The sequence below is a fragment of the Colius striatus genome, chromosome 24, assembly GCF_028858725.1.
Source record: "Colius striatus isolate bColStr4 chromosome 24, bColStr4.1.hap1, whole genome shotgun sequence".
In the NCBI taxonomy this organism is placed as follows: Eukaryota; Metazoa; Chordata; class Aves; order Coliiformes; family Coliidae; genus Colius; species Colius striatus.
This window is the reverse complement of record NC_084782.1, coordinates 5,151,392-5,176,770: the sequence shown is the minus strand read 5'-3', so window position 1 is coordinate 5,176,770 and position 25,379 is coordinate 5,151,392. Positions and strand designations below refer to the sequence as shown.

The following is a 25,379-nucleotide window of genomic DNA, read 5'->3' as shown; positions in this document are numbered from 1 at the left end:
AGCTGTGCTGAGCCTGGGAGCTCAGTGTGACGTGGAAAGGAGTCGAAAATAGAATCAATGCTGGTTTGTTCATGATAATAAATGGGAGCAAATTGCAAACAGTGGGTAAGTGAACTGACAAACGCTGGTGTTTTAATGTCCTCACAAAAGACCCGTGTGTAAGTGGGGCTCTGCATGAGTAATTCCATACATTTTTAATGGTGGGCCCTGGGGGAGAATCAATCAGCTGCGTGGCTGCTCCCTCAAAGCACAGCACAGCACAGAGCAGCCGCTTCCCCCTGCACTGAGCTGCTGCCTCCTCAGCCCTGCTCAGGCACAGCACCCCCAGGGACCCCCCTGCATAGGAAATACCCCTCTGGCCAAGCCATCTGTGTCTCCCCAGGGCTTACTGGCTGGGCTGGGGTCTCAATGGGAAGGTTTTGTTGCATTTGTGGGACCCAGGGGCTGGGTTTGGGGGTTTGTGCATGGGAGAAACTATAGAATGAGAGAATGGTGGGGCTGGAAGAGCCCTGCAGAGCTGCCCCAGCCCCAGCCCCTGCTCCAGCAGCTGCCCCTGGCTCAGGGGGCACAGGAACGTGTCCAGCTGGGGTTGGAAACCTCCTGAGAAGGAGCCTCCACACCCTCCCTGGGCAGCCTGGGCCAGGGCTCCCTCACCTCAGCACCAAAGGAGCTTCTCCTCCTGTGCCAGGGGCACTGCCTGTGTGCCAGCCTGTGCCCGTTGTCCTGGCACTGGCCCCATCCTCCTGACACCCACCCTGTAAGGATTTGTCAGCATGGATAAGAACCCCCAGAGCTCAGGCTTCTCTCCTCCAGGCTCATCTGCCCCAGGGCTCACAGGAACATGCTGAGCTTGGCTTTAGGTCATCCAGGGGATGGGGATGGGTCTGGAGGTGCTGACTGGTGCAGCCCAGCATCAGTCCCCAGCAGTGCTCAGGGACACCAGGTCCTGCCATGGGATGTAGGGTCCTGCCTGGCCATTGGCCTCCCTCCAGGGCTCCTGCTTTTTGGGAGCAGCCCAAGGCTCAGCTCTGGGCTCACTTGAGAGCCAGGCTGCTGCCTGCACAGCTCTCCTCTGCCCCACAGCCATGGGGGGTGAATCCAAGTGACAGGTACCACCAATAACAGCTCTCAGGGCAAAACCCTCCCTTACTGGCACTCTGCATGACCCTGGCTCTGTTCCACTCTGGTCTCATACAATGAATCTGAGTGGGGCTCTCCCCAGGGAGGGACTCTGGGGCTGGGTGGGCAGCAGGAGCCAGTGCATGGGAGCAGCACCCACTCAGTTTCGTGCCAGCTCACCCATCCTGTGGTGGCAGGAGCCTTTTCTTCAGGGGCAGGCAGCAAACATTGGCTTTTTGTGATGGAAATGGCCCCCGTGGGAGCAAGAGGCTAATGGGCTCTGGGTAGCTGCTCCAGCCTGTGCTGAGGGTGCTGAGCACCTCCTTTGTGAGGAGGTTTCTTTATGCAGAAGTGGAAGAAAGCAGCTGCTAGCTACACAAACAAAATTAGGCCAAAGGAGGAAAGTAATTTTGTAAAAGAAACAGGGAGGTGCAGGGGGAGCTGGATGGGAGACAGATGAATAAACACCATCCCCACAGCAACTGATAACAATTCCATTTGTGCTCACACACACGTCCTGGACCAGCTCACTCCCTCCTCTCCTCTTCTCCAGGCGCTCTGCTGCTGTCTGCAGCCCTCCTGCATCCATCTGGGATGTGGGAGGCAAACACAACCAGCCTCTTCTGCCTTCAACATGCTGCAAAATCCACTTGAATCAGGGTTCCTTGGTGCCTTTGCCTTTAGCTTTGCTATTTCTCCCTTGCAAGCAGGGTGAGTGTCCCACAGCCCCAGAGCTGAGCCACGTCCCAGCACGGTGTGTTTGTGGAGCAGGGCTGTGGGGCACCTGGATGGGGCTCCAGGGCTGGAACTGCACAGAGTGAAGGGGGTCAGAAGGATCTGGCAGCTCCTGGGAGTGATCCCTGGTACCCAGGAGTCTGGTTCAGTCCCTTTCTTGGGGCTGGTGTCCCTCTAAACCCCAGCTCACAGAGACACAAGAGCACACTCAGCTCTCTGGTGTTTTTCAAGCACATTTGGTGCTTTTTTCTGTGGGTTAGGAAGGAAAACACCTCCAAACACTTGCTGAGGCTGCTTCTGCCCTGCACAGCAGTGGCTGGTCTGTGATCTGGGCTTGTGCACCCTGCCCACAGAGCGATGCTGGGGGGAGAAGGATCTTCCCTGGGTTCATCAAGGCAACCCTGGCTGGAAAATTCATCAGTGTGAGCTGAGTGATGGAGCAGAGGCTGAGCTGGAAGCTGGAGCTGGTGCACATGTTGCCTTTGATCTGCTCCCCATGCAGCTCCAGTGGCCCCTGTGCCCAACTCTCTGCCCCCTGCCCAACCCTCTGCCTGCCCCTCTGCTCCTGGAGGACTCTTCTCCTTCTCCCTCTGATCACTGGGGGAGCATTTTGCCTGTTGACTGTTCCTTTGGAGGCACTTTTTGCAGTGCCTGTGGGGGAATGGGATGCAGTGGCTCTGTTTGGTGGTGGCTTTTCTGGGCTAGAAGCTCCTTTGGAGCAGCAGGAGGCACGTGTGTGTGTGTGTGTGTGAGGCTGAAGCAGAGCAGAGCTGTTCTGGGGGAGCTGCAGGTTCCATTCACACCCTCCCCTCCTCCCTTCTCCCACCTCAGCCTCCCTGGCCCAGTGCTGGGTGCCCTGAAGGTGCTGCCCGTGTGCCTGGTGTGGGGTGTGCTCATGGGGGGCTCCTGTGTGTCCCCTGGAACTGGGGACTTGAGGCTCAGGGCTTTGCCCACGGAGTGAGCAACAGCTCCAGGAGAGAGGGCATCCATGTGAGCAAAGTGAGGGAGCTGTGAGTCTGTTCAGTGGGCAATGGGGAGTGGAAACAGCCGTGGCACCAAGGCTGAGCCCTCCTCCTGCCACACACAGAGCCCAGGACAGGCCAGAGCCGGAGGGCTGGGGGTGGTGGGGTGGCACGGAGCATCCTCATGGTGTGGGACCTGCAGCATCCCCAGGGACCCTGCTGAAGGGGCACCCAGGGATGGGTGCTCAGCTCTGCTCCTGGGTGCTGAGAGGCCTCATGCTCTGCACTGAGGGTTGCTGTGTGAGTGAGAGCTGGGGAGGGAGATGGAGGGTGTGGGGCACCCGTGTGCCCACGCACACCCCCGGCCCTGCACCCGCCCACGAGCGCGGGGGCTGAGCCGAGCTGCAGCCTGGTTTCCATAGGAAACCAACCAGAGCCCAAATTCCTGCAGGGAGGTGCTGGAGGGGCTCTGAAATGTGGCCTGAAGAGCTTCCCACCCCAGGAGCCTCATGGTCCCAGCTGAGGGACGCCCACAGCAGTGAGGGCACTCACTGGGGGTGGCTGGGGGTGAGAGGGGCTGTGCTGCTGTGGAGGGCTGGACAGAGGGGTTTGGTGATGAAACGGCCTCTGGGCACTCCCCTGGCACTCCCAGCTGACCAAAATGGGGTGGTGTGGGGCTGTCACTGCTGCAGCCCTGAGCAGGGTCAGGACTGCTGGAAGCTCTCCCAGAGCATCACCTCCTGAGCACTGGGCAGTCTGGGACTCTCCAGAGCTCCCACACCAGCAGGCTGGAACCCTGCTGCCAGAGGGGCTGGGAGATCACATCTCCCTGGGAAGACTCCATGGATGGGGGGGAAGCAGTGCATGGCTTCAGAGTTGAGATGGGGCATCAGTGCTGGTTCCTCAGCGACCAGGCAGGAGGGCAAGGGAAGATCTCACAGGTGGCAGGGTCACACCTTCACTCTGCACACTGCCAGCACACCAGCTCTCCTCCTCCTCCTCCTCTTGCACCTCCTCTTCCTCCTCTCCTCCTCCTGCAGGGGCCTTTCCTGAGCTGCCAAGTGAAGATGCATTTCCCAGGCTGCTCACTCCAAAAGTTGCTAATTCCCCTCCAGGCAATTAAAAGGAAACCATTTCTCCTCAATCAGCTGTATTTGAATATGGAAATGGTTTTTAATTACTCAGAGTCAATATCATTTTATCACTGCAATGTGTTTGAACGAGGTTTGCTGTATTTGCAGGGTGTCTAATAAGCTGGGTGCAAATCCACTCTGATTCACAGCTTTGGAAGCTCCTGACGAGCCAGGGAAGGTGCTGCCCTTTGAAGGTTTCATTCTCAGGTTCCTGATGGGGCATGAAATGCCACTCACCTCCCCCTGCCCTGCTGCCTGCCAGGGGTGCAGGGGCCAGGAGCCCTGAGGGGAGCTGGAGACCGGGGCTGCCCCTTCCCCCAGCGCATCCAGCCCAGCGTGCCCCAGGGTCAGCTCCCCACAGAGCTGATGACAGCCCAGCAGCCTTCAGATCCACAGCCATTGTCTCCTGATTAATTTGCTAATTATGTTCTGCTTTTATCCAAGGGGCCTGGAAATGTCAGGCACTTGTTTATGCCCCGGGTGTCTGGCAGAGTGACAAAGGCAGGGTCCCTGAGGAGCCCTCGGGCATCACCCTGCTGCAGCTCCCAGGGTGCCAGGACCCAGCTGCTGCCTGTGTCTCCCCAGCAGCCCTCAGCCTGTCCTTGTGCCTCAGTTTCCCCCGTGGTGGGGGCTGAATGTACCTGGATCCATCTCTCTGCATGCTGCTGGGGTGGGGAGCCTGGCACAGCAGCCTCAGTGCCACCATGGCTGTGGCCCCTGTGTCACCCAGGGGGTTCAACCCCACAGCACCTGAGGCAAAGGCATCCAGGGCAGCTCCAGCATCATCCTCAGCATGGCTTACTGGGAGGCACTGGGGTTCCAGCCCCTGGGAGATGCCACCCTGCTGCTGAGAAGGAGAGAGGGGACGTGGCCCAGTGTCTTTCCCAACACCCAGCCTCGGGGTTTTCCTGCTGTGAAACCCCATCAGGTGTCAGCGTTGAACACGGTGCTCCTGCAAGGCTGAGCAGCCCAGATAACCCCCCCCAGTGCTGACAGCTCCAGCCTGGGCTCTGCAGCCCTCATGTTTATTAATGGAGATGCAGATTTATGCAAAGTTCCCTGCTCCTGAGCAGTTGCTCGTGTGCAGGCACCAGCCAGCTACTGCTGCTGCTTTGGGAGGTGAAATGGCTCCAGTGGCTGGAGGCTGTGGGGCTGGGCAGGCAGGGCTGGCCCTGAGCTTGCACCTTTGCCAGGCTGCCAGGGCTTGGGGAGCATCACCCAGCACGATGGGACCCAGAGGGACTCATCCTGCCCGAAGCCCTGGGATGGAGCTGGGCTGCTGCCTGCTGCATGGAGCCTTGGAGGCGAGAATCCTGCTGGCATCCCCTGTGCTGGCTCCCCACTGATGCTGTGCTCATCCCTTGGTGCCACAGGTCCAAGAGCCAGCCTCTGCCCCCTCACCCAGCAGAACCTCTCCCAGAAGTGTCTGGCCCAGTGCCTCTGCCTCGTGCCAAGGCGCCATCTCTGCGCTGGTGCAGATGAAGGTGGGTCAGCCCTGCTCTGTCCTTCAGCACACAAACTGCCTGGAAAAACCAAACTGAAGGTGCTGAGCTGAAACCCACCCTCCTGGACACAAGGGCTGTGCCCGTGGGGCTGGGAGCTGCTTGGGACCGTTGGCTGCTCCACGGTGGCACCACTGCCCAGGCCACAACAAACCCCCACATGAAATTGATTTCAGAGCTTCTTCACATCTTTCCCCTTGCTGGGAGTGAGGCTTCCCTCACCCTTTGCCTTTGCTTTCCTCTCTGCCAGCACAAGCAGAAAGCCTCCCGTGCAGGCGACGGGAGCAGCCGCGGGCAGCTGGTGCCGGGCACCGAGCGACTGGTGAGGGCTCCTGCGCAGGCACTGCCTGCCTCTGCCCATCAGAGAGGATTATCCTGCCAACCAAACTTCCCTGTTTATTGCTGCTTTTGTTTTTCCACGGGAGCAATCCAGGGTGAGGTTTATGGGCAGCGATTCCGCCAGGCAGCTGCCGGTACAGGGCTGGGAGCTGCCTCCTGCTGCCGTCCTGCCCCGCGGCCCCAGCCGAGATGCTCCTGCTGAGCCTCGCTGAAAAGCTGCTGCTCCGTGTGCTGCTCAGGAGAGATGAGCCCTGGGGACTGGGCCCAGCACAGACCACAGCTTGGAGCTTCTCTTCATGGAGAAGAGGAGGCTGAGGGCAGACAGCAGCACTCTCTGACACTCCCTGGCAGGAGGCTGCAGGGAGCTGGGGGTCGGGCTCTGCTCCCCAGTAATGAACAACAGGACAAGAGGCAATGGGCTGGAGTTGCCCCAGGGGAGGCTGAGGCTGGAGCTGAGGCAGAACTGTTTCCCTGAGAGGGGTGTCACCCCTGTGCCAGGCTGCCCAGGGAGCTGGGGCAGTGCCCAGCCCTGGAGGGATCCCAGAGCCGTGGGGCTGAGGTGCTGAGGGCTGTGGGTCAGTGCTGGGCTGGGCAGGGCGAGGGCAGGGCTGGGACTGCAGCAGCTCCAAGGGCTTTAACAATCAAAATGAATCTGTGATTCTCAGATCCTTGGGGGCTGGTCACAGCATCCCCACATCACCCCAGCTCTCTTCCCTGAATCCTCATCCAGGGCCTGACACAGAGGAGCTGCCACCTCAGTGACTCTCCACATCCCTGGATTCTGTGCCAACTCAAGGGGAAGTAAGAGCCTCATGCTGGAAATACAACAGTGCTGTGTGCTCAGGGGCCTGTGGCTGCCATGGGGGGCTTGGCCAGTCCCTGCCCAGCACTGGCTGTCCTGGCAGTGCCCATGCCCATGCATGCTGCCAGCGTGGCAGCAGCAGTGATCCTGGAGGCACCAGAGACCTTGTGTCAACCTGGTGGGTTATTATTTGCCTTAATGGCTGGGTGTAATTCCCATGCAGCAGGCAGAGCCCTGGTGTTACAACCTCTACACATGCAGGAGCTGCTCTAATGACACCCCATGGGCTGCTCAGCCTGTGCTGCAGCCCCCCTGGATCCCCCAGCACCAGTGAGGCTGAGCCACACCAGTGTTTCCCCCAGGTCCCAGCAGTTCACAGAGGTGAGGAGGATGCTGGAGGCTCTGAGTGCTCACACCCTGGGAGAGATGCTTTGTTTTGGCTGGGGGGGTCTCCAGCGCCTTCCCGAGCTCTGGCTGGTGCAGGGGGCTGGGAGGGGGCTGAGCACCCCTCTTGCTTTGCTTTGTGCTGGAGGCAGAGCTCACACTGCGGCTGGGGGAAGGTTTGCAGGGATGCAGCAGCAACAAGCAGCTATGGAGAGCACCCAGTTGTCCTGGTAACGTGGGTGCCTCTGGCTCCTGCAGCTCAGCCCCCCAGCACCCTCTGGCCCCTCCTCATTGCAGGCAAGGTCCCACAGGGGCAAAGGAGAGTTTTGACAGAGAGCCTGGGACAGGGGGTGATGTGGTGGCTGGAAGTGACTCCCTCGCTGGAAGGGGCAGCAGTGGGCACAGGGTGATGTCACCTGCAGGACTGCAGGCCGTGGCCAGGCTTGGAGGCAGGAAGGGTCTTGAAGGGCTGAGTGATGCAAACCAGGCTGTGCCACAGCCAGCACCGGGGGCAGGGCAATGTGCAGGCAGCCCATCCTGCATCCTGCACCCTGCAGCACAGCCTGCACCCTGCAGCACGGCCTGCATCCCTCACAGTGCATCCTGCACCCCACAGCCCAACCTGCATCCCTCACAGTGCATCCTGCACCCCACAGCCCAGCCTGCATCCCACAGCACAGCCTGCACCCTGCAGCACGGCCTGCATCCCTCACAGTGCATCCTGCACCCCACAGCCCAGCCTGCATCCCACAGCACAGCCTGCACCCTGCAGCACGGCCTGCATCCCTCACAGTGCATCCTGCATCTCTCAGTGCATCCTGCATCCCTCACAGGGCAGTGGTAGCTGGTGACAGACGATGTGTTTGTGCATTTGGGAGTACATGAGGCGTGCAGAGCCGTTCAGCTGAGGGGTCAAACACCTCACAGGAAGCAGAGAGTGTGACCCAGAGCCACGGCTCTGGGATTGCCCGTCCCCAGCACTGCAGCCACTGCCATGAGCTGGATTTACAGAGGTGGGTTCTGGAACATCCTCCAGTTGTGTCTGAGCTCATGATGCTTTTGTCCCCAGGATACAGAGTAGCTGGTGTGCTGTCTCTCAGCTGTGACCCAGAGGGGATATGTGTCAGTCTGGGGATGCTGGGTCAGGCACTCCCAGGCTGCAGCGACTGGGAAAAGAGAACACCAGGGAGCTGAATTGCACAAAGGTGGATCTAATCCTGCACTTCAAGAGTTGCTGGACTGGATTAGAGCTGGTGCTCAGCAGATCCCCAGGGTGTACAGTAGTGGTCCCAGTATTGCCTCTTGCTATCCAATTTCTGCCTGTCACATCCAGCCCTGGATGGGTGCTGCAAGGGGCCACTTGGAGACCTGAGCACCCCTGGGGCTAAGCACAGAGCACACCACACCAGGCAGGATGAGACCACTGGAGCTGGACAGGCAGGCAATGGGCACACGTTGCATTTCCAGGTGCAGCCAGGCCGTGCTGCATCCTGCCAGGCACCTTGCTGAGGGACTGGGGCTCACAGGCCATGACACCCCATCTCCTCGGGCTGCAGCAGAGCTTCTGTGCCAGCTGCTCTTAGTTGCCCACAGAGCACCAAGACACTCAGGTTTATCCCATCTGGGCACAGCCTTCACGTGTGGAACTGCAGCTCTGCAGCCTCCCCAAACACCGCCGTGGCTCTGGGAGTCAGACACACGCTTGTGCCACGTTTGTGCAGCCACAGGCTGTGCCAGCCCCGCTCCCTGCACACCACAGCCAGTGGCAGGGCGCACACGTATCCTGCACAGGAAGGTGCCACACACGTGCGTGTGCCCCCCCGAGGTGCACGCGTGCACTGCCCACGCACCGACACGCGCGACGGGCCCCTCGTGTGCACGCACCAACAGCCCTTGCACGCAAGCACAGCCCGCTCCACGCGTGTGCGGGGTTCACGCATGCAGCACGCGTGTGCGTGTGTCTCCCTCCACTCGTGTGCGTGTGCACACCGCACCCCCCCCCCCAACCCGCCTGCACCTCGCTGCCCCCCCAAGCGCTGCAGTATCTCGGGGGGTCACCTTTCGGTGTGCGGGTGGGGGGGTGCACACATGACACGCTGGGGGGGGGTGCATGTGTGTGTGTGTGCGCGTGTCCCCCCCGCCCCCCGCGCCGCGCAGCCTCCCCGCCGTGCCCGCCGCGCTCACACCGCCCCGCACCCGGCGCATGCAGCAAGTGCCCGAGCCGCGCGCGCCGCCCCCGCCCCCCCCCCTCCCGCCCCCTGCTCTCCTCCTCCTCCTCCTCCTCCTCCCCTGTCCTCCCCCCTCCTCCCTCCCGCCCCCCTCCTCCAGCCGCCGCCACCGGGGCCCGGCGCTCCGCGCGCCCGCTGCCGGCCCCGCGCGCCGCCGCCGCCGCCGCGCTCCCCCGGGCGCGCCCGGGCACCGGCTGCCTCTGCCGCCGCCTCTGCCGCCGCCTCTGCCGCCGCCTCTGCCGCCGCCTCTGCCGCCGCCGCCGCTCGGGAATGGCCGGGATCCCGCTGCACGCCGCGCCGCGCCGGGGCTACACGCGCTGCTGACGGAGCGCAGGTAAAGGGCGGCGGCGGCGGGGGGAGGGTGGAGGGGAGCGGGGGGTCCCCCCTTGCACCGCCGTGCACCGATAACCCTCCGGTGCACCGGCAGCTTCCCCCGCTCCTCCCCCGCTCAGCTTGCTCGCCGTCCGCGCTGCGCCGAGCCTCGGGGTCCGGTGCGTTCCGCTCCCCCCCTCCGCGGCGCAGCGGGGGCGGCAGCTCGCCGGGCTGCGGGATGCGGCGGCCGCTCGGCAGAGCCCCGGTTCCGCCGTGCCGCTGCCACCGTTCCCCGCCGCCTCGTCCGCCCCCCCAGCTCCGCCTCGCCGCTTTCCTCCCCGCAATCCTCGGCCAACTTTCCTGCCCCGGCCGCGGGGCTGCGGGGCCGGGGAGTTGCAGCGGCGCCTCGGTACCGGGGCTGCCCGGTGCTCGGTGCGGGCTGTGGCATCCCCGGGGCCGGCCCTGGCCCTGCCTGGAAGTTGCGCGGAGCTGCGGTGGTGAGCGGGCTCGGCAGCGAGCCCCGGTGCTCCTCCGGAGCTGCCATTGCCCGCTCCTTCCCCGGCTCAGGCTGCCGGTCCCCCCCCTCCCCAGGCAGTGCCGGGGCTGCACGCGTGTCGCTGGGCACATGTGTGTTGCTGAGCACACGTGTGGCACGGTGGTGTGTCACACAGCAGGGCCACGGGCACCCAGCTGCCAGCCCCAGCGTGGGCACCCGTGTGCCGCCAGCCCGGTTCCCGGGGGTGCTCAGGGTCTCCCGCACGCCGTGACTCGCCCCACGCTGTGCCCCCCCCAGCCGGGGCCGTGGGCAACGGGCACGCACCGAGACGCGTGGGCAGAGCCGTGTTGGCACAGCCCCAGGGGTGGCTTTGCAGCGGGGCTTTGTTCGGTGCCAGCGCGGAGGGCTGCGGGAAGCCCCCCGTGCCACAGCCGTGCCGCGGGTGCTGAGCGCTGCCCTGGCACCGTGGGTGCGCAGCGAGGGCACACGTGGGCACCCGGCGTGTGCTGGCGCGGGCACGTGCGGCGTGCAGGTGGCAACCAGATCTGGAGGAGGGCTGGGGGGAGCTGCTTGCCCATCCCAGGGGCCCTGCCAGCCCTGGGGTTCACGGCAGGAGCGATGCCACGTGTGCCCACGTGTGTGCCCACGCAGGTCACTTGTTGCAGGCACAGGGGCTGTGTGTGTGTGTGTGTGGGGGTTGTTTCCGCAGCCCTGGTGGGTGCGTGTGTGCCGCGGGCTCATCGCCACGGCCGGCGCTGGGGGCTGGCGGCAGCGCCGCGGCTCAACAACCCTTCGCTTTTCTAGGTCACGGCACTGCTGCCTGTGCTGGGTGGCTCCCGGCAGCCGGGGCTGCCGCTGACGTGGGGAGGTGGCCCTGGGGGGTGGCCAGGCTGGGTCGTGGCAGGGCTTGTGGTCGGGGTGTGCGTGGGACCGGCGCTGGGCTGCGCCGCCGGGAGAGCTCCGGCTGCGGCTCTGCTTTGGGACTCGGCGCTTCGCCCCTCGCAGGCGGCTGAGCTGCGGGGAAGGAGCCGGCTCGCGGGGCTCACGGCCGTGGGGAGGAGCAGGGCAGCACAGACCTCACCCACTGCCCTCCTCGGGGGGCTCTGAGCCCCGTTTGCCAGCGGATGCCGGCGTCGGCCGTGGGGCAGTGCCAGCGCCCGTGTGCCAGAGCCCAGAGCCTGACAGCGGCTCCAATTCGAGGCCTGCCCGGCTGCTCGTCAGGCCTGGTCACCAGACCCTGCTTTGAGCCAAGGAGTCTGCAAGAAGCCGGGATCCTACAAATTCGGTGTGTGCTGGATGGAGGATGGACGTGGAGCTGGCAGCGCGGGTGGCTCGTGCTCTGACCAGCAGCTGCCTGGCAGAGGTGCTCCAGTGCCAGTGGGGACACGCTGCCTGCTCCTCCCAGCTGCTCCAGCTCCTCTCGATGGCTCTAAGGACCTCTGGCAGCACATCCCTTCAGCCCAGCGTGACGCCTCTGCCGCGACGGTGCCAGGAGTGCCCGGCTTTTCCCAGGGAGCTGCAGTGGGCTCCGTCCCCCTGGGCTGGCCCTGCCCTGGCCCCAGCCTCCCGTGCTGAGTGGTGGCAGTAGATGTGTTTTCCTTCGCCTGAGCCGTTCCCATCACTTCCAAACCCGCCCCGTGCAGGTGTGGGCTGCAGGATGGGGTCCCTGTGCCCCCCTGGCCTGGAGGAAGGCGCCGCTCAGCGGGATGGATGCGCTGCCCGTGGGATGAGCCGCCAGCCCCTCCCAGCGCCTGAGGCTGTGCTGCTGGGGTGCCTCATGGTTCTCCACGGGAATTTGGATCGAGGCCCTGCAAACTCATTTCCTACCACGGAGCTGTCCTCTAATTGGGATGGGGCTGGCTCTGGGCCACGCAGCTTGGTTGCCAAACATCAGAGGCTCTGTAGCTCCTCGGTGCTCACTCCTCGGTGCATCCCCCCTGCTCTCGTCCCGTCTGTTCCTTCTTGATGTCCTCCAAGACCGGGATGGAGTCAGGCCTCATCTCCTTGAGGCACCTCAGAGGCTCCTGGTGGATCTGAGCCCAGCTGAGATGGTGGGTTACACAAAGAAACACCCTTCAGGTGTGAGCACACATGCGCCGACTCAGCCTCCCCTTTGGAGCCCTCCCAGGGCTCTCAGCCCCCCGACCCCCCACCATACAGTGCCAGGGCAGGATGGAGCTGGTGGAGGAGCATCCCTGCATCCCAGCAACACGGGAGCCACTTGGAAGAGGCCGTGGGAGAGCAGCAGGAGCAGCTGTGGCTGCTGCAGCCTCAGTGGGTGCCTTGCTGCAGGGAGAAGGGGGCTCATCCCCAGAGCCCCCCAGAGCCAGGGGATGGGAGGGGAGCGCACGCTGTTGCCTGGCAGAGCGTAATCCCTAATCCCGGTGGAGATGTCACTGTGCTGTCTCTGGGCCTCGCTTTTGGAGTGGAGTTTTACCAACAGCAGTTAAGTAAAATAAATAAAGAGGCCTGTGCTTGCCAGTGCTAGCGAGGCTGAGCCAGGGACTGGCAAAGCGGCACCATTAATTACAGCTCGGCGCCGCTGCCAGCCCGCCTGCTTCGGGAAAGGTGGTGGCAGCGCGCTGGGGGAGGCAGAGGGAGAGGGGGAGTGTGAGGGGGAGACGTGGGAGCACGCAGCAGGGGCAGATGTGGCCCTGGCACTGGGTGGGGACCGTGCTTTGGGGGTGGGCACAGGGATGGGCACCCCCTCCCCGTCAGAGCCCATGTGGGTGCAGGTCCAGGCAGAGCACGGAGCTGGGATGGGGTGGGATGGGAGGGCTCAGGGCTGGGGTCTCGCTGCAGGGACTCTGACACTTTCTCCTGACGATGCTCACGGTGTTAATTAGTTGGTGGAGAGACCCTGAGGGCTGGGCAGGGGCTGAGGGCTGGGGGTCCCTTTTGCTGAGGGCTGAGCATGGAGGTGGTGGAGGTGCCTTTGAAGTTCCTGGATGCCTTTGAACCACCAGCAAAGATCCTGGAAATCAGAAGGTCTCCTGGCAGGAAGAGCTCGTTACGGGCGCTTTGTTGGTTGGATTCACCTCTGGGCAGGAATCATAGAACCATAGAATCAGAGTCATCACATCAGTTTGGTTGTTAAAGCCCTTGGAGCTGCTGCAGTCCCAGCCCTGCCCTCACCCTGCCCAGCCCAGCACTGACCCACAGCCCTCAGCACCTCAGCCCCACGGCTCTGGGATCCCTCCAGGGCTGGGCACTGCCCCAGCTCCCTGGGCAGCCTGGCACAGGGGCTGTGCCCCCACGGGATGGGGCCTGTTTGGTGGCTGCATGGCCATGCTGCTGGCCAGCCTTCCCTTCCCCAGACACCGTTACCCGAGGCCATTCCCACTGAGGCTCACCAGCCAGCACTGCCCGGCCCTTCCTCCCTCACGCCCTCATCCTGACCCATCCCCACGTTGGGGATTCTCATGGGTATTTGCTACAGCCTGTTAAAAGAACAGTCGGGTTAAAAACCGTGTCTCTCAAACCCCAAATCTCCTTTCCTTTGCTACTAATCGTTTCTCAGATTATTAATGGCAGCAGGGCTTAGTGCCGCCCGCTCATCACCTCGGGGCTGGGTGCTCGTTTCGGCAGCGCCATGCTCAGCAGCCGGCTCCGGCTGTGCCAGGGGGATGCAGCTGGCTCAGCTCCACGCCAAAAGCACCTCCAGGGAAACAACCTGTGTGTGTGGCGTGGGCAGAGGGGTGCTGAGCGACGCCATGGGCAGGGACGGGCAGCCGGGCTGGGTCGCATCCTGCCCGGTGCCGGAGCCGGGAGGGTGATGATGGTGGTGACGGGGAGGGTGATGCTGGTGACGGGGAGGGATGGTGCTGCCGCTCCTGTGCCGGCGCTTCCTGCCTCTGCACGGCTCCTTAAAGCTGTAATTAAAAACCCACCCCCTTCCCTGCGTCCGGGCGCGGAACAAAGGCGCACGGCAGGGCTGGAGCGAGCGCCTGCGGCGGCTGAGCGTGCCAGCCCGTGCCAGCCCGTGCCAGCCGTGCCACGGCAGCCGGCCCCGCGGAGCAGCTCCAGCGGATGGGCGCGGGGGGTCCCGGGGGGCTGCCGCCCTGCCCCCGGCAGCAGGTTTTGGCGGCAGTGCCGGGCCACGGCCGGGTGGTTTCACCCCCGCGGATGGAGGCTGTGGCAGAGGGGTGCTGGGCAGCGGGGCTGTGCCCTGGCACCCCGCTCGGGCTGAGCTCCCCCTGGGCAGGGCGCACGGGCGGCGATGCTGCGGGATGCGACGGCCTCGCTGCGGTGCCAGGTAGGGGGGTGACGGTGGCCCCTGCTCGTGCCTCTGTGCCCCAGATGTTAAAGATCTTCTCTGGGCCCGGCTCGGTGAAATATTTTCACTGCAGCAGCAGCAGCAACAGACGCTGCAGGGAGCGGGGCTGGTGCTCAACGAGCTCCATCACATTTGAGCCGCTCTGTAACGAGCTCTGGCCGTCAGCTGCAGCGTGGCAGCGGCTCTGGGGCAGCCGCGGCGCCGGCCCTGGCAGGGGCTGTGGGCTGGGAGGAGGCTCCTCGGGGGCCGCAGCACGCGGCTGTTGCACGGTGCTGTGGTTAACATGCAGGGAGGTGCAGCAGCGGGCAGCCTGGCGGTGCCTGTGCCCGCTGAGCTTTCTGGCAGCACGGTGGGCACCAGCCAGAGCGGGGCAGGAGGGCTGGCAGCGCTGGAGCATCCCTCCTCGCTGCTCCCGGCTGAGGGGAGGAAGCACCATCTTGTGTCCCTGCCAGGCTGCGGGAACCCCGGGAGCTCGCTGCAGAGCAGCAGCATGTCCCTGCCTGACCTCTTCCTCCTCTGCCTCCTCCTCCTTCATCTCCACCTCCTCTGCTTCTCCCATCCCCGGCTCTCACAGAGCACTGGAGGGCTGTGACTCTCCAGGAGACCCCAGGTCCTTCCTGGGTGTTTGAGGAGCGTGGCTGAGGGATGCCCATGGGGCTCCCCACTCTGGCTGACCCCCCTCCAGCTCTGTGCTGCTGCCCCAGCGAGTGAGGAATCGCCCATTGAATTCCCCAGGGCTGGAAGTGGCTGTAAGAAGGTGGCCTTTGCCCCAGATGTCCCAGCTTCCATCAGGGAAGGGGTCCTGCCTGTATCCATCCCCAGGCCTGGCTGCTCCCAGGGGCTCCATCCCAGCCCCTTTCTCCCCGTGCAGGAGCCAGCACCAGCCTGTTGCATGACAGCTGGGTTATTTTTAGCTCTGTAATGTGCCCGTCGTGGCTTCGGCGCAGGCTCAGCCGGGCCCAGGCTCCCTCCCCGATGAGCAGGGGGATGCCCCAGCACCAAGGCCTGGGGTAAGGGGTTGATTTGGGAGCAGGGGATGTTTGGGGATGGAGAGAGGCATCCCCGTGTTGTGCTGAGGGCTCAGCATCCCCCATGTGTGGCTGAGACAGAGGGGAGAGGTGATTTTGGCAATTAACCTCTGAAATGGCATCTGTCCTGCATGTCCCTGAGCATCCCCAGGGCTGTCCCCTCTGTGCCACGTCCCCAGGCATGGGCTGACCCTGCAGAGCGGTGCCGACACGTGCACAGTGGCCTCGGCCTCTGTAGAGCTGCTCTCGGGTCCCACTTAATAAGGTCACCGTGTGCACTATTTTATTAATGAGTTATTAAAAAGCTCTCCATGGCCGTGCTGCTGCTGTGTACCCAGCCTGCTGGCCAAGAAATATGGACTTGAACGATTTTCACCCCGTGCTGGGCTCTCGCAGCAGCTGGGGGAGGGCACACCGTGCTGTTGGGGTGCCTGTGTACCCCCAAGACATCAGCCTGGGCTCCACACTGAGCAGTCAGCCTGTCCCCACAGGGCTCTGGGGCAGCAGCAGGAGCTGCGAGGCTTTTTATAGCCCTGTCTGGGCAGAAGCTGTTTGGTGGCTCCTTGCTCAGGTCGTGCTTGGCTTGGTCAGGGGTAGTGGGGGGAAGTCACTGTGGTGGGGGGCCACCAGCTGCAGGGTGGGAGCCAGGGCTGTGCTCTGGTGGTTTTAGGGTAAAGTCCCTGGTCTAAAGGCCATGAAGTGCCCCCCTTGGCACAGGGCAGGGGTCAGGGCAGGGGTCTCCATGGCTGCTGGGTGGCAGCTGGGAACAGGGACCAGCCCAGGAGCTGGGTGCAAGGTGCTGACACCCTCTGTGCCAGCTCCACGGTCCCCTGGCAAAGCAGGGAGCCTCCTGGTAAGCGTGTGTGTGTGTCTGTCTTTCCGTCTGCCTCTCCCCCAGGGCAAATGCCATAGGATGACCGCTGCTGGTCCCCTCTTACTGGCTGTGATATCGTCTGTCCTGTGGCTCACGCGGGGCTTCGACCCGGCTCCCAGCGCCTGCTCCGCTCTGGCCTCCGGCGTCCTCTACGGCTCCTTCTCCCTCAAGGACCTTTTCCCCACCATCTCCTCTGGCTGCTCCTGGACCCTGGAGAACCCCGACCCCACCAAGTACTCGCTGTACCTGCGCTTCAACCGGGAGGAGCAGGTCTGCACGCACTTCTCGCCCATGGTGCTGCCGCTCGATCACTACTTGGCCAACTACACGTGCGACCCCCGCGGCGAGGCCGCCAGCCCCCCGCCCTCCCGCCGGCGCCCCGAGGCCGAGGAGGAGGAGGAGGAGGAGGAGGAGGAAGCCGAGCTGGAGCTGTGCGAGGCCGCGGGGCCTTTCACCTTCCTCCACTTCGACAAGAACTTTGTGCAGCTGTGCCTGGCGGCCGAGCCCGAGGCGGCGCCTCGCCTGCTGGCCCCCCAGGCGCTGGAGTTCCGCTTCGTCGAGGTGCTGCTCATCAACAACAACAACTCCAGCCAGTTCACCTGCAGCGTGCTGTGCCGCTGGCTCGAGGAGTGCCTGCAGGCCCCTGGCGCCCGCCGCTGCGGCTTCACCCACGCGGGCTGCAGCTGCCAGGCCGAGAGCGCCCCGGCGCCCCGGCGCAACGGCACCCGGCCCGCGGCCCCGGCGCCCACCGCCCCGACCCCGGCCTGCTGCCCCCCAGACCCGCACCCCGACGGGCAGCACGGCCTGGAGCTGCCCAGGGCCCCGCACGGTGAGTGGCGTGATGGGGGAGCTGCGGGCACGGGCGGCCTGTGCCTGCTGTGAGTCCCCGGGGGCAGCCGGGCTGTGGGTGAGTCCTGCCCGTGGGCTTGGAGCAGGATGGGAGGGTGGGAAGCAAGGGCAGGGTGCAGGGAACCTGTGCAGACTCATGGACTTGGTTTGTTTGGGTTGTTGAAGCCCGTGGAGCTGCTGCAGTCCCAGCCCTGCCCTCACCCTGCCCAGCCCAGCACTGACCCACAGCCCTCAGCACCTCACCCCATGGCTTTGGGGTCCCTCCAGGTCTGGGCACTGCCCCAGCTCCCTGGGCAGCCTGGCACAGGGGCTAACACCCCTCTCAGGGAAACAGCTCTGCCTCAGCTCCAGCCTCAGCCTCCCCTGGGGCTACCTGAGCCCATTTCCCCTTGTCCTGTCATTCATCACTGGGGAGCAGAGCCCGACCCCCAGCTCCCTGCAGCCTCCTGTCAGGGAGTGTCACAGAGTGCTGCTGTCTGCCCTCAGCCTCCTCTTCTCCAAGCTCAACACCCCCATTCACTGAGTCCTTCCCCAGCACCCTTGTGCTCCAGCCCTTCTCTGGCCACACTCCAGCACCTCCATGTCTTTCTTGTAGTGACAAGTCCAAAACTGAGCACAGACTCCTCTGCACACTCCCAACTCCATGTGCTCCTCACCTGAACTATCACAGAATGCCCCAGTGGTGGGGTGGGAAGGGCCCTGCAGAGCTGCTGCAGCCCCAGCCCCTGCTCCAGCAGCTGCCCCTGGCTCAGGGGCACAGGAACGTGTCCAGCTGGGGTTGGAAACCTCCTGAGAAGGAGCCTCCACACCCTCCCTGGGCAGCCTGGGCCAGGGCTCCCTCACCTCAGCACCGAGGGAGTTTTGCTTCGTGTTTAAGCTGCTGCTGGCTGTGCCCTGGCTGTGTTTTGGGCAGCCCTCTTAGCCCTGGGGGGCTGTTTGCCGTGGCTGCTCTGGCACAGCCTGTGTGGCCCCGCTGCCTTGCTCGCTGCCTCTCCCAGGGCTGCTGCTCGCCTGACTCCAAGCCCTGAGCAGGAGCCTTATCACTCTGCATTGGTGGAGACGTAGAAAACAATTTGCAGGTAAAATGACCCTTTCCTGTGGCAAATTACCCTTGACTGCTGCAGCCCGGGCGCTTGTTATTCCAGGCAGGACGGCACGGCACGCGGCGCGGCGCGGCCGGGCTATTAACCAGGCGGAATGGAGCCATTTGCTCGTTACGGAGCTGCAGAAACCTCAAGTGAAGATAAAGCAGCCTGGGCACTGGGGTCAGCTGCCCGTGGCAGGGAGCTGCTTCACTCCAGTGCTCCCTTTGCCCGTGAGGCATCTCTGCCCAGCCCAGGGGAGGTGATGCAGAGCTTTAGGGGCCACATCTGGCCAGATGTTCCCGCTGCGCCAGCTCCGGGTGAAGCGTGGAGAGGAGCGAGCCCCAACTTGGCTGTGCAGAGTCTTTATCCGGCAGATTAGGTGGTGCTGACGGGCTGTGAGTGTGGAGATATCATTTCATTGGGCTTTAGCATTTATTTCAGGAGCTAAATGTCATTATGGGCAGATCCCCTGACTAAATCCCCGGTCCGTTACAGCTGCACTTATAAAGTGCCTCATCCCGAGGGGAGCTGCTTCAGCTGATCTTATTTGGTTCTTTTCCTCCTTCCTTCTTTTTCTTTTCCCCCTCTTTCCCCTTTACATGCAACTCCACGGGGACAGTTAAGAGTTCAGCACCAGCCTCAAGGTCAGCCCGGCCCACCCTGGGCGCAGGGATGCCGCAGGGGCTGCTGGTGCAGAGCAGGGCTGTGGGATGTCCCTTCCTCACCTTTCTTCTTGGGGGGTTGGGGGGGATTCTGGTTGGTTTGGAGGGGCTCAGTGATGACTCAGGGGATGCTGGAGGTCCCTGCAGACCTGGCACGCTCATGCATCGAGCTGCCTGCCGCCTCTGCACGGGCTGGCACGCTGACGGGCTGCAATGGCGAGAGCCTGAACTCCTGCTCCTGCCCCAAATTACATTTGACATTCAATTAAAACCCAGAGGCCCTCGGAGCTACAGTGTTCCTGCAGCACCGGAGCTGTGGGCAGGACGTGCTGCCCCAGCCTCCCCGGACCCCGCCGTGCCCCCGGGCGCAGAGCACCCTTCCTGGCAGCGAGGGGCAGGGGGGTCCCAGGGGTCCCTCTGTGCCTGGGTGCAGAATGGCTGCTTTCAGGGTGGTGGTGGCAGGCAGGGCCTGGGGGGCTGAATGGCGCCTGTGAGCTGAGCCTTGGCGGGCACCCAGCGCTGATCTCACCGCCTCTCCTCCGCTCCACGCCGCAGCGCCGCGGGGGCTGGCGCCTGCCCAGACCCTCCCCACTCCCAGGGTGCCCCCAGGGTTACCCATCCCCTCCAGGACATGGTTCTCCCAGGGGAATGTGCTGGAGCCAGGGAGATGCAGCCCTGGTGTGACGTAGCACTGGGTCCATGCTCACAGGGAGTGTGGGTGGGTGTGAGAAGGTTGAAGCTTTGGGGGGTGACACCGGGCATTGAGGGGGGTCTTTGGAGGGGGTACACCCTGACACAGCCTGCAAGGGGTTCCAGCTCTTCAGCTGTGTTTCCCCTGTGCCCCAAACCCATCACTCTTCAGAAGCCACCCCCTTGGGGAGGTGGTGCTGGGGCAGGGCTGCAGCTGCTGGGTTGTGGGGACACAAATGGCTCTGGGGGGACAACCTTGAGTTGTCCAGAAGAACCCCCTTCCCTGCCCTTGCAGCCCAGTAGCCCTGCCGTGGTGGGGGGCACTGAGGGACCCCCAGGGCAGGATGAGCTGTGGGTGCTGGGGTGGCTGCAGCCTCCCCACAGTGACAGGTGGGATTTAGTGCTCGCTGAAGGAGATGGAATTGGGTGTCTGTCACACACAGAGGGGAGGGGATATCCTGGGGATTTATGGCTTCCCATACGCTCACTCTGATGAGTGGGATTCTGCTGGGCTGCTTGTGGGGGGTGGTGTTCCCATGGGGAGCTCAGTCCCATGGCTGGCCAGACCCCTCCCAGTTCTGAGCTCCCCTGGACAAGAGAGACATGGAGCTGCTGGAGAGAGGCCAGCTGAGGGCTATCAAGATGCTGGGAGGAGGGAACACCCTCTGATGAGGGAAAGCTGTGAGACCTGGGGCTGTTTAGCCTGGAAAAGAGAAGGATGAGGGAGGGAAGAGCTCATCAATGGTGATAAATACCTAAAGGGTGGGTGGCAGGAGGTTGGGACCGGTGCCAGGACAAGTTGGAACAAAGGAACTCCTTTGGTGCTGAGGGGAGGGAGCCCTGGCCCAGGCTGCCCAGGGAGGGTGTGGAGGCTCCTTCTCAGGAGGTTTGCAACTCCACCTGGACACGTCCCTGTGTCCCTTGAGTGAGGAGAAGCTGCTTTAGCAGGGGTTTAAGCTGCAGCAGCTCTGCAGGACCCTGCCCACCCCACCATTGGGGGATTCTGTGAAATTTGGGTCTGTTTTACAGCACTGCAAAGTGTCCCTTCCTTCCTGGACTCCTGCATCACCTCTGTGTGCCCAGAGCATCTCTGTGCCCTGTTACTGGCCTGCCATGCCTGGGGCAGGTCCATGGCAGCTCCCCAGCATCCCACACCCGGGTTTGGGGACAAGGGACCCTGCTGCAGGACAGGGGGTGGCCGGGAGGGTGTGGGGAAGGAGCCTCACCCACAGCTGTGCCTCCCGTTGCGCTCTCCACATGCCAGTTAATTTCACACCAAGTGCTCTTGATGGATCACTTGTTATTTTTGGTGAGCCAAGCTATAAATTTGTGCCACCTCACTGCAGCAAGCTGTTAAGTGGGGGTGGGAGAGCACCTCTGCCCATCACTCTGTGGGCACGGGCACCCTGGGCTGTGCTCCAGCTGCAGCCCCTGTGGTGGTGGGGAGACACATATCTGGGAGAGCTGTGACACATTTTGGGGTGTCTGTGAGTGTGCTCAGCTGTGCTCAAGCAGCTCTTTCCCTCAGGGGTGCCATGTGGTACCTCTGTACCCCCCTGTTGTCCTTTGACCCACAATGGCCCATCCCCATCCTCTCCCTGCTCTCACTGGGACGCTTCTCTCTTCCAGAAAATGCTGTTGAGGAGAACCAGAAGGTGAAAACCCAGTGGCCACGTTCAGCAGATGAGCCAGGTGTCTACATGGCCCAGACAGGTACTGGCACTGCCCTGGCACAGCGACAGGCACGAGGTGGCTGGTGGCAGCAGCCCTGGGCAGGGGGATGAGATGCACCAGCTCCCTTTGCTTCCTGCTCACGGACTCACTTCGTTTGCTCCGTGTTGTTCCTTCACACTTTCCTCCGAGGGTTGTAAAGCAAAAAAAACCTACAAGGAAAAACACCCCCAGCCCTCATCCATTAATTGTTTTGTTCAAATGTATTTATTTAGCAAATCCATCTGGGTAATTCCAGAGCCCTGCTCCCCCCTCCCCATCCCTCCCTGATTTATGGGCCGAGGGCTGGGAGGCGAGCGGGAGATGGATGTGGAGAGGAGCCCTGCTCCGTGTGCCTGGCATGCAGATCCCCTCCCTGCCTCACTCCGTGCTCACAGGGGGTCCTGCCCTCCCTGGGAGCCTCTGGGTAAATCATGGGGTGACCCCAGGGTGACGAGGAGCAGCTGTGGGATGTTGTCACCTCCGTGGGAGCCCCGCTCCGGAGCCCACGTCCTGCCTGTCTCCAGGACAAATCGTCCCCTTCAGAGCCCTCCTCCATATATTCCTTTTTAATTTAAACTGATGGCCTTTTCTTCTGGCCTGTCCAATAGCTTCAGAGACATCATCAAGCTTAATAAGAGCAGGGTTGTTGTAAATGTCAATGCTGTGCCTGGGTGGGGAGAGGGAGCCGTGCTGTGCTGCCTGCAGTGCCCGGGCTGGATGCTGTGTGCCATCCTGTGCCCTGAATCCTCCAGGTGCTGGGTCCAGAGAGTGTCACAGGCTCCTTTGTCCTGTTCATGTCCTCAGTGTCATCACTGTCACTCGCAGCACCTTAGAATCCCTGAATGGTGGGGTGGGCAGGGCCCTGCAGAGCTGCTACAGCCCCTGCTACAGCAGGTTCCCCTGGCTCAGGGGGCACAGGAATGTGTCCAGGCGGGGTTGGAAACCTCCTGAGAAGGAGCCTCCACACCCTCCCTGGGCAGCCTGGGCCAGTCCCCGTCCCTGTGCTCACAGGTGCTGCCCAGCCACTTCCATAGAATGGTTTGGGTTGTTAAAGCCCTTGGAGCTGCTGCAGTCCCAGCCCTGCCCTCACCCTGCCCAGCCCAGCACTGACCCACAGCCCTCAGCACCTCAGCCCCACGGCTTTGGTATCCCTCCAGGGCTGGGCACTGCCCCAGCTCCCTGGGCAGCCTGGCACAGGGGTGACACCCCTCTCAGGGAAACAGCTCTGCCTCAGCTCCAGCCTCAACCTCCCCTGGGGATACTGGAGCCCCTTTCCTCTTGTCCTGTCATTTGTTACTGGGGAGCAGAGCCCGACCCCCAGCTCCTTGCAGCCTCCTGCCAGGGAGTGTCAGAGAGTGCTGCTGTCTCCCCTCAGCCTCCTCTTCTCCAGGCTGAACACCCCCATTCCCTCGGCCCCTCCCCAGCACCCTTGTGCTCCAGCCCCTTCCCCAGCTCCACTCTGGCCACGCTCCCATCCCTGTCTCCATCCCGCTCTGTTTCCCATCCCTCCTCTCACGGGACCTTCCCCAGGCCGCTCGTGTCTCAGGGTCTGTGTCTCCTCAGGGGACCCCGCAGCAGAGGAGTGGTCACAGTGGAGTGTGTGTTCCCTGACGTGTGGGCAGGGCTCCCAGGTGCGGACGCGCTCCTGCGTCTCCTCTCCGTACGGGACGCTGTGCAGTGGGCTGCTGCGGGAGACACGCGCCTGCAACAACACGGCCACCTGCCCAGGTACGGGGGGCACAGGGGCACCAGGGGGCACGCTGCAGGGCACCAGCTCACTGCCCAAAGTGGCTGGGGGGAGCTGGGATGTGCTGCTGGGGAGTGTCTGTGGGTGGGGGAGGACAGGAGGGGGGCTTTACACCGCAGCGCTGTCGTGGACGATGCTCTGAGCCCCGTTACATCCACCCATCACCTCACCTTCCCAGCTCCTGGGAAAGCACAGGGGGAGCAGCAAAGCTGGGGGAGGCACCTGGAATGGGTCCTACCCCCCAGCTCCTGCTGCCAGGGCTTGTGCCTCTGGAGCAGCTCAGCCGGCAGCTGCTCTCCATCCTCCATCCCCACAGCCTTGGGGCGTCCCCCGGTTGTCTCTGGGCTTTGTGCCGGGGGAGAAGTGGGGGCTGGAGGCTGCAGAGGGGCTGGGCAGCTGCCTGGCCTGGCACGGTGGGGCAGGAGGGGACTGAGCTGCTCAGTGCTGCGGGGCAGGGCGAGGGCAGGGTGCTGGGGGTCTCTCTGGGCCGTATTCTGTGCCGTTTGTCCGTGGTGCTGCCCGTGCGTCTCGTGTGGGACCCTGAGGAGTGGAGGGGTCTCGGGGTGCTGGGCTGCCCTGTCCAAGCCTGGCACGTTTTGGGGGCTTTGCACCTCCAAAACACATGGGTGCCCACTCCCCCTCATGCTAGGGAGTGCACTGGCACAACGGGCAGAGCATCCTTTAGGATGCTCATGTGCTGTGTGTGCCCCCACTCTTGCCCTGGGTGAGCTGAGCTCCCGTGGCTGTGCCGTGTGCCCAGTGTGTGGCCGTGGGTTGGGGTGAGCAGAGCTGTGTGTGGGCGTGGAGGGACGTGTGCCGCCGGTGCCAGGACCCCTGAGGCGAGGCTGGAGCAGGGCAGGAGCAGCAGTGGCACCGCTGCCCGCTCAGGGCCCTCGGGGTTCAGACCTGGGCGTGACGCTGCTGGGACGTGGAGAGGAGCCGGGGACCGTGCCCGGCGGAGCCCTGGGCACGAGGGGTCTGCCATGACCAGGACCCCTCGGTGCCAGGAGCAGGAGCCCCGCGGGGCCGGGGGCGCGTGGCCAGGCCGCTGTGCTGTGTTGCAGTTGCCGGTGCGTGGTTGGAGTGGTCCCCGTGGAGCCTGTGCTCGGTGACCTGCGGGCGAGGGGCCAGGACCAGGACGCGGCCGTGCGTGGCCCCGCGGCGCGGAGGGAAACCCTGCGAGGGCCCCGAGCTGCAGGCCAAGCCCTGCAATATCGTGAGCTGCCCTGGTCAGTACCTGCTTCTCCCCCTGCTCCTCCTTTCCCCACCCCAGCAACAGCAGGAGACGGCTGAGAGCTGGGGCTGTGCTTCCAGCCCCGGGACAGCCCCTGGGCACGTGGCTGCTGCGACCTGGGCTGCACCCTCCCGTCCCTGCTGGAAACAAGGGTGGAGACCTGTCTCCATCGGCCATGCCAGGGGCCTGAGCCCACACTGTGGGCACGGGGACCATGGAGGAGCCAGCTCCTTCCCTCCCTGTCTGCTGGGAGTCCCTGTCCCCACTGCAGGCACAGTGCTGGAGACGTCGTGGGGCACCGGGGAGGTGGCAGAGTGGGTCGGCTACAGGGTCTGTGTGTGTCAGCACATTGTCCATCCCTTCCTTCTCTGTGCCACCACTGGCTGTGCTGGTGGCTGTGGGGCTTCTGCAGTGATGGCCTGGGATGCCAGGACGTGACCAGCGTCCCCGTGGGCACCCCACGTGCGGTGTGGGGACTGGCAGTGGGCTGGGAGGGGAGGGAAATGAGGGAGCTGTGGGGTGTGCAGGGTGCTGCCTCTCTGCAGCAGCTGCAGCAGGGATGTGCCACCCGTGGCACATGGCTTATACCGTGGCAGCTCCGTGGGAGTGCTGCTGCACCAATGAAAGGTCCCAGCAGGTCCATCCCCCCATGCCCCTGCCCATGCACCAGTGCTGGGGCTCATGGTGGAGAGTGGGGGTGCTGCTGGCTTTGCCAGGAGCAATGCCAGAGCCACTGGGTATGGCTGGAGTGATGCCAAGGCTGCTGGGTTTGTTGAGAAGTGATGCCAGGGCTGCTGGGTTTGGTGAAGAGCAATGCCACGACTTCTGGATCTGGTCAGAAGTGATGCCAGGGCTGCTGGATTTGGTGTAGAGTGGTGCTGAGGCTGCTGAATTTGCCAGGAGCAATGCCAGGGCTGCTGAGTTTGGTGAAGAGCAATGCCAGGGCTGCTGTGTTTGGCAGGAGTGATGCCAGAGCTGCTGGGTTTGGTGAAGAGCAATGCCAGGGCTGCTGTGTTTGGCAGGGGTGATGCCAGAGCTGCTGAGTTTGGTGAAGAGCAATGCCAGGGCTGCTGTGTTTGGTGGGAAGCGATGCCAGAGCTGCTGTGTTTGCCAGGGAGCGATGCCAGGGTCCCACGAGCGTGGCCGGGCGCTGTGGTGCAGCGGGGAGGTGGTGCTGTGAGCAGGGGTCAGTCCTGGGGGGGCCAATCC

General features: G+C 63.5%; 1 protein-coding gene across 2 annotated transcripts in view; it reads left to right on the top strand.

Moving 5' to 3' along the window:
• The window catches only part of ADGRB2 (adhesion G protein-coupled receptor B2), a 104,032-nt gene that overhangs the window by 65,685 nt on the left and 12,968 nt on the right, over positions 1–25,379 (top strand). Inside the window, exons 2-5 of one of the 2 annotated variants that reach the window (XM_062014359.1) lie at positions 16,215–17,019; positions 21,106–21,189; positions 22,753–22,917; positions 24,001–24,165. In XM_062014359.1, the coding sequence (XP_061870343.1) occupies positions 16,230–17,019; positions 21,106–21,189; positions 22,753–22,917; positions 24,001–24,165 (1,204 nt within the window). In that variant the 5' untranslated portion in view covers positions 16,215–16,229. The remainder of the gene's footprint in view (positions 1–16,214; positions 17,020–21,105; positions 21,190–22,752; positions 22,918–24,000; positions 24,166–25,379) is intronic. The other variant, XM_062014358.1, reaches the window with a different exon arrangement.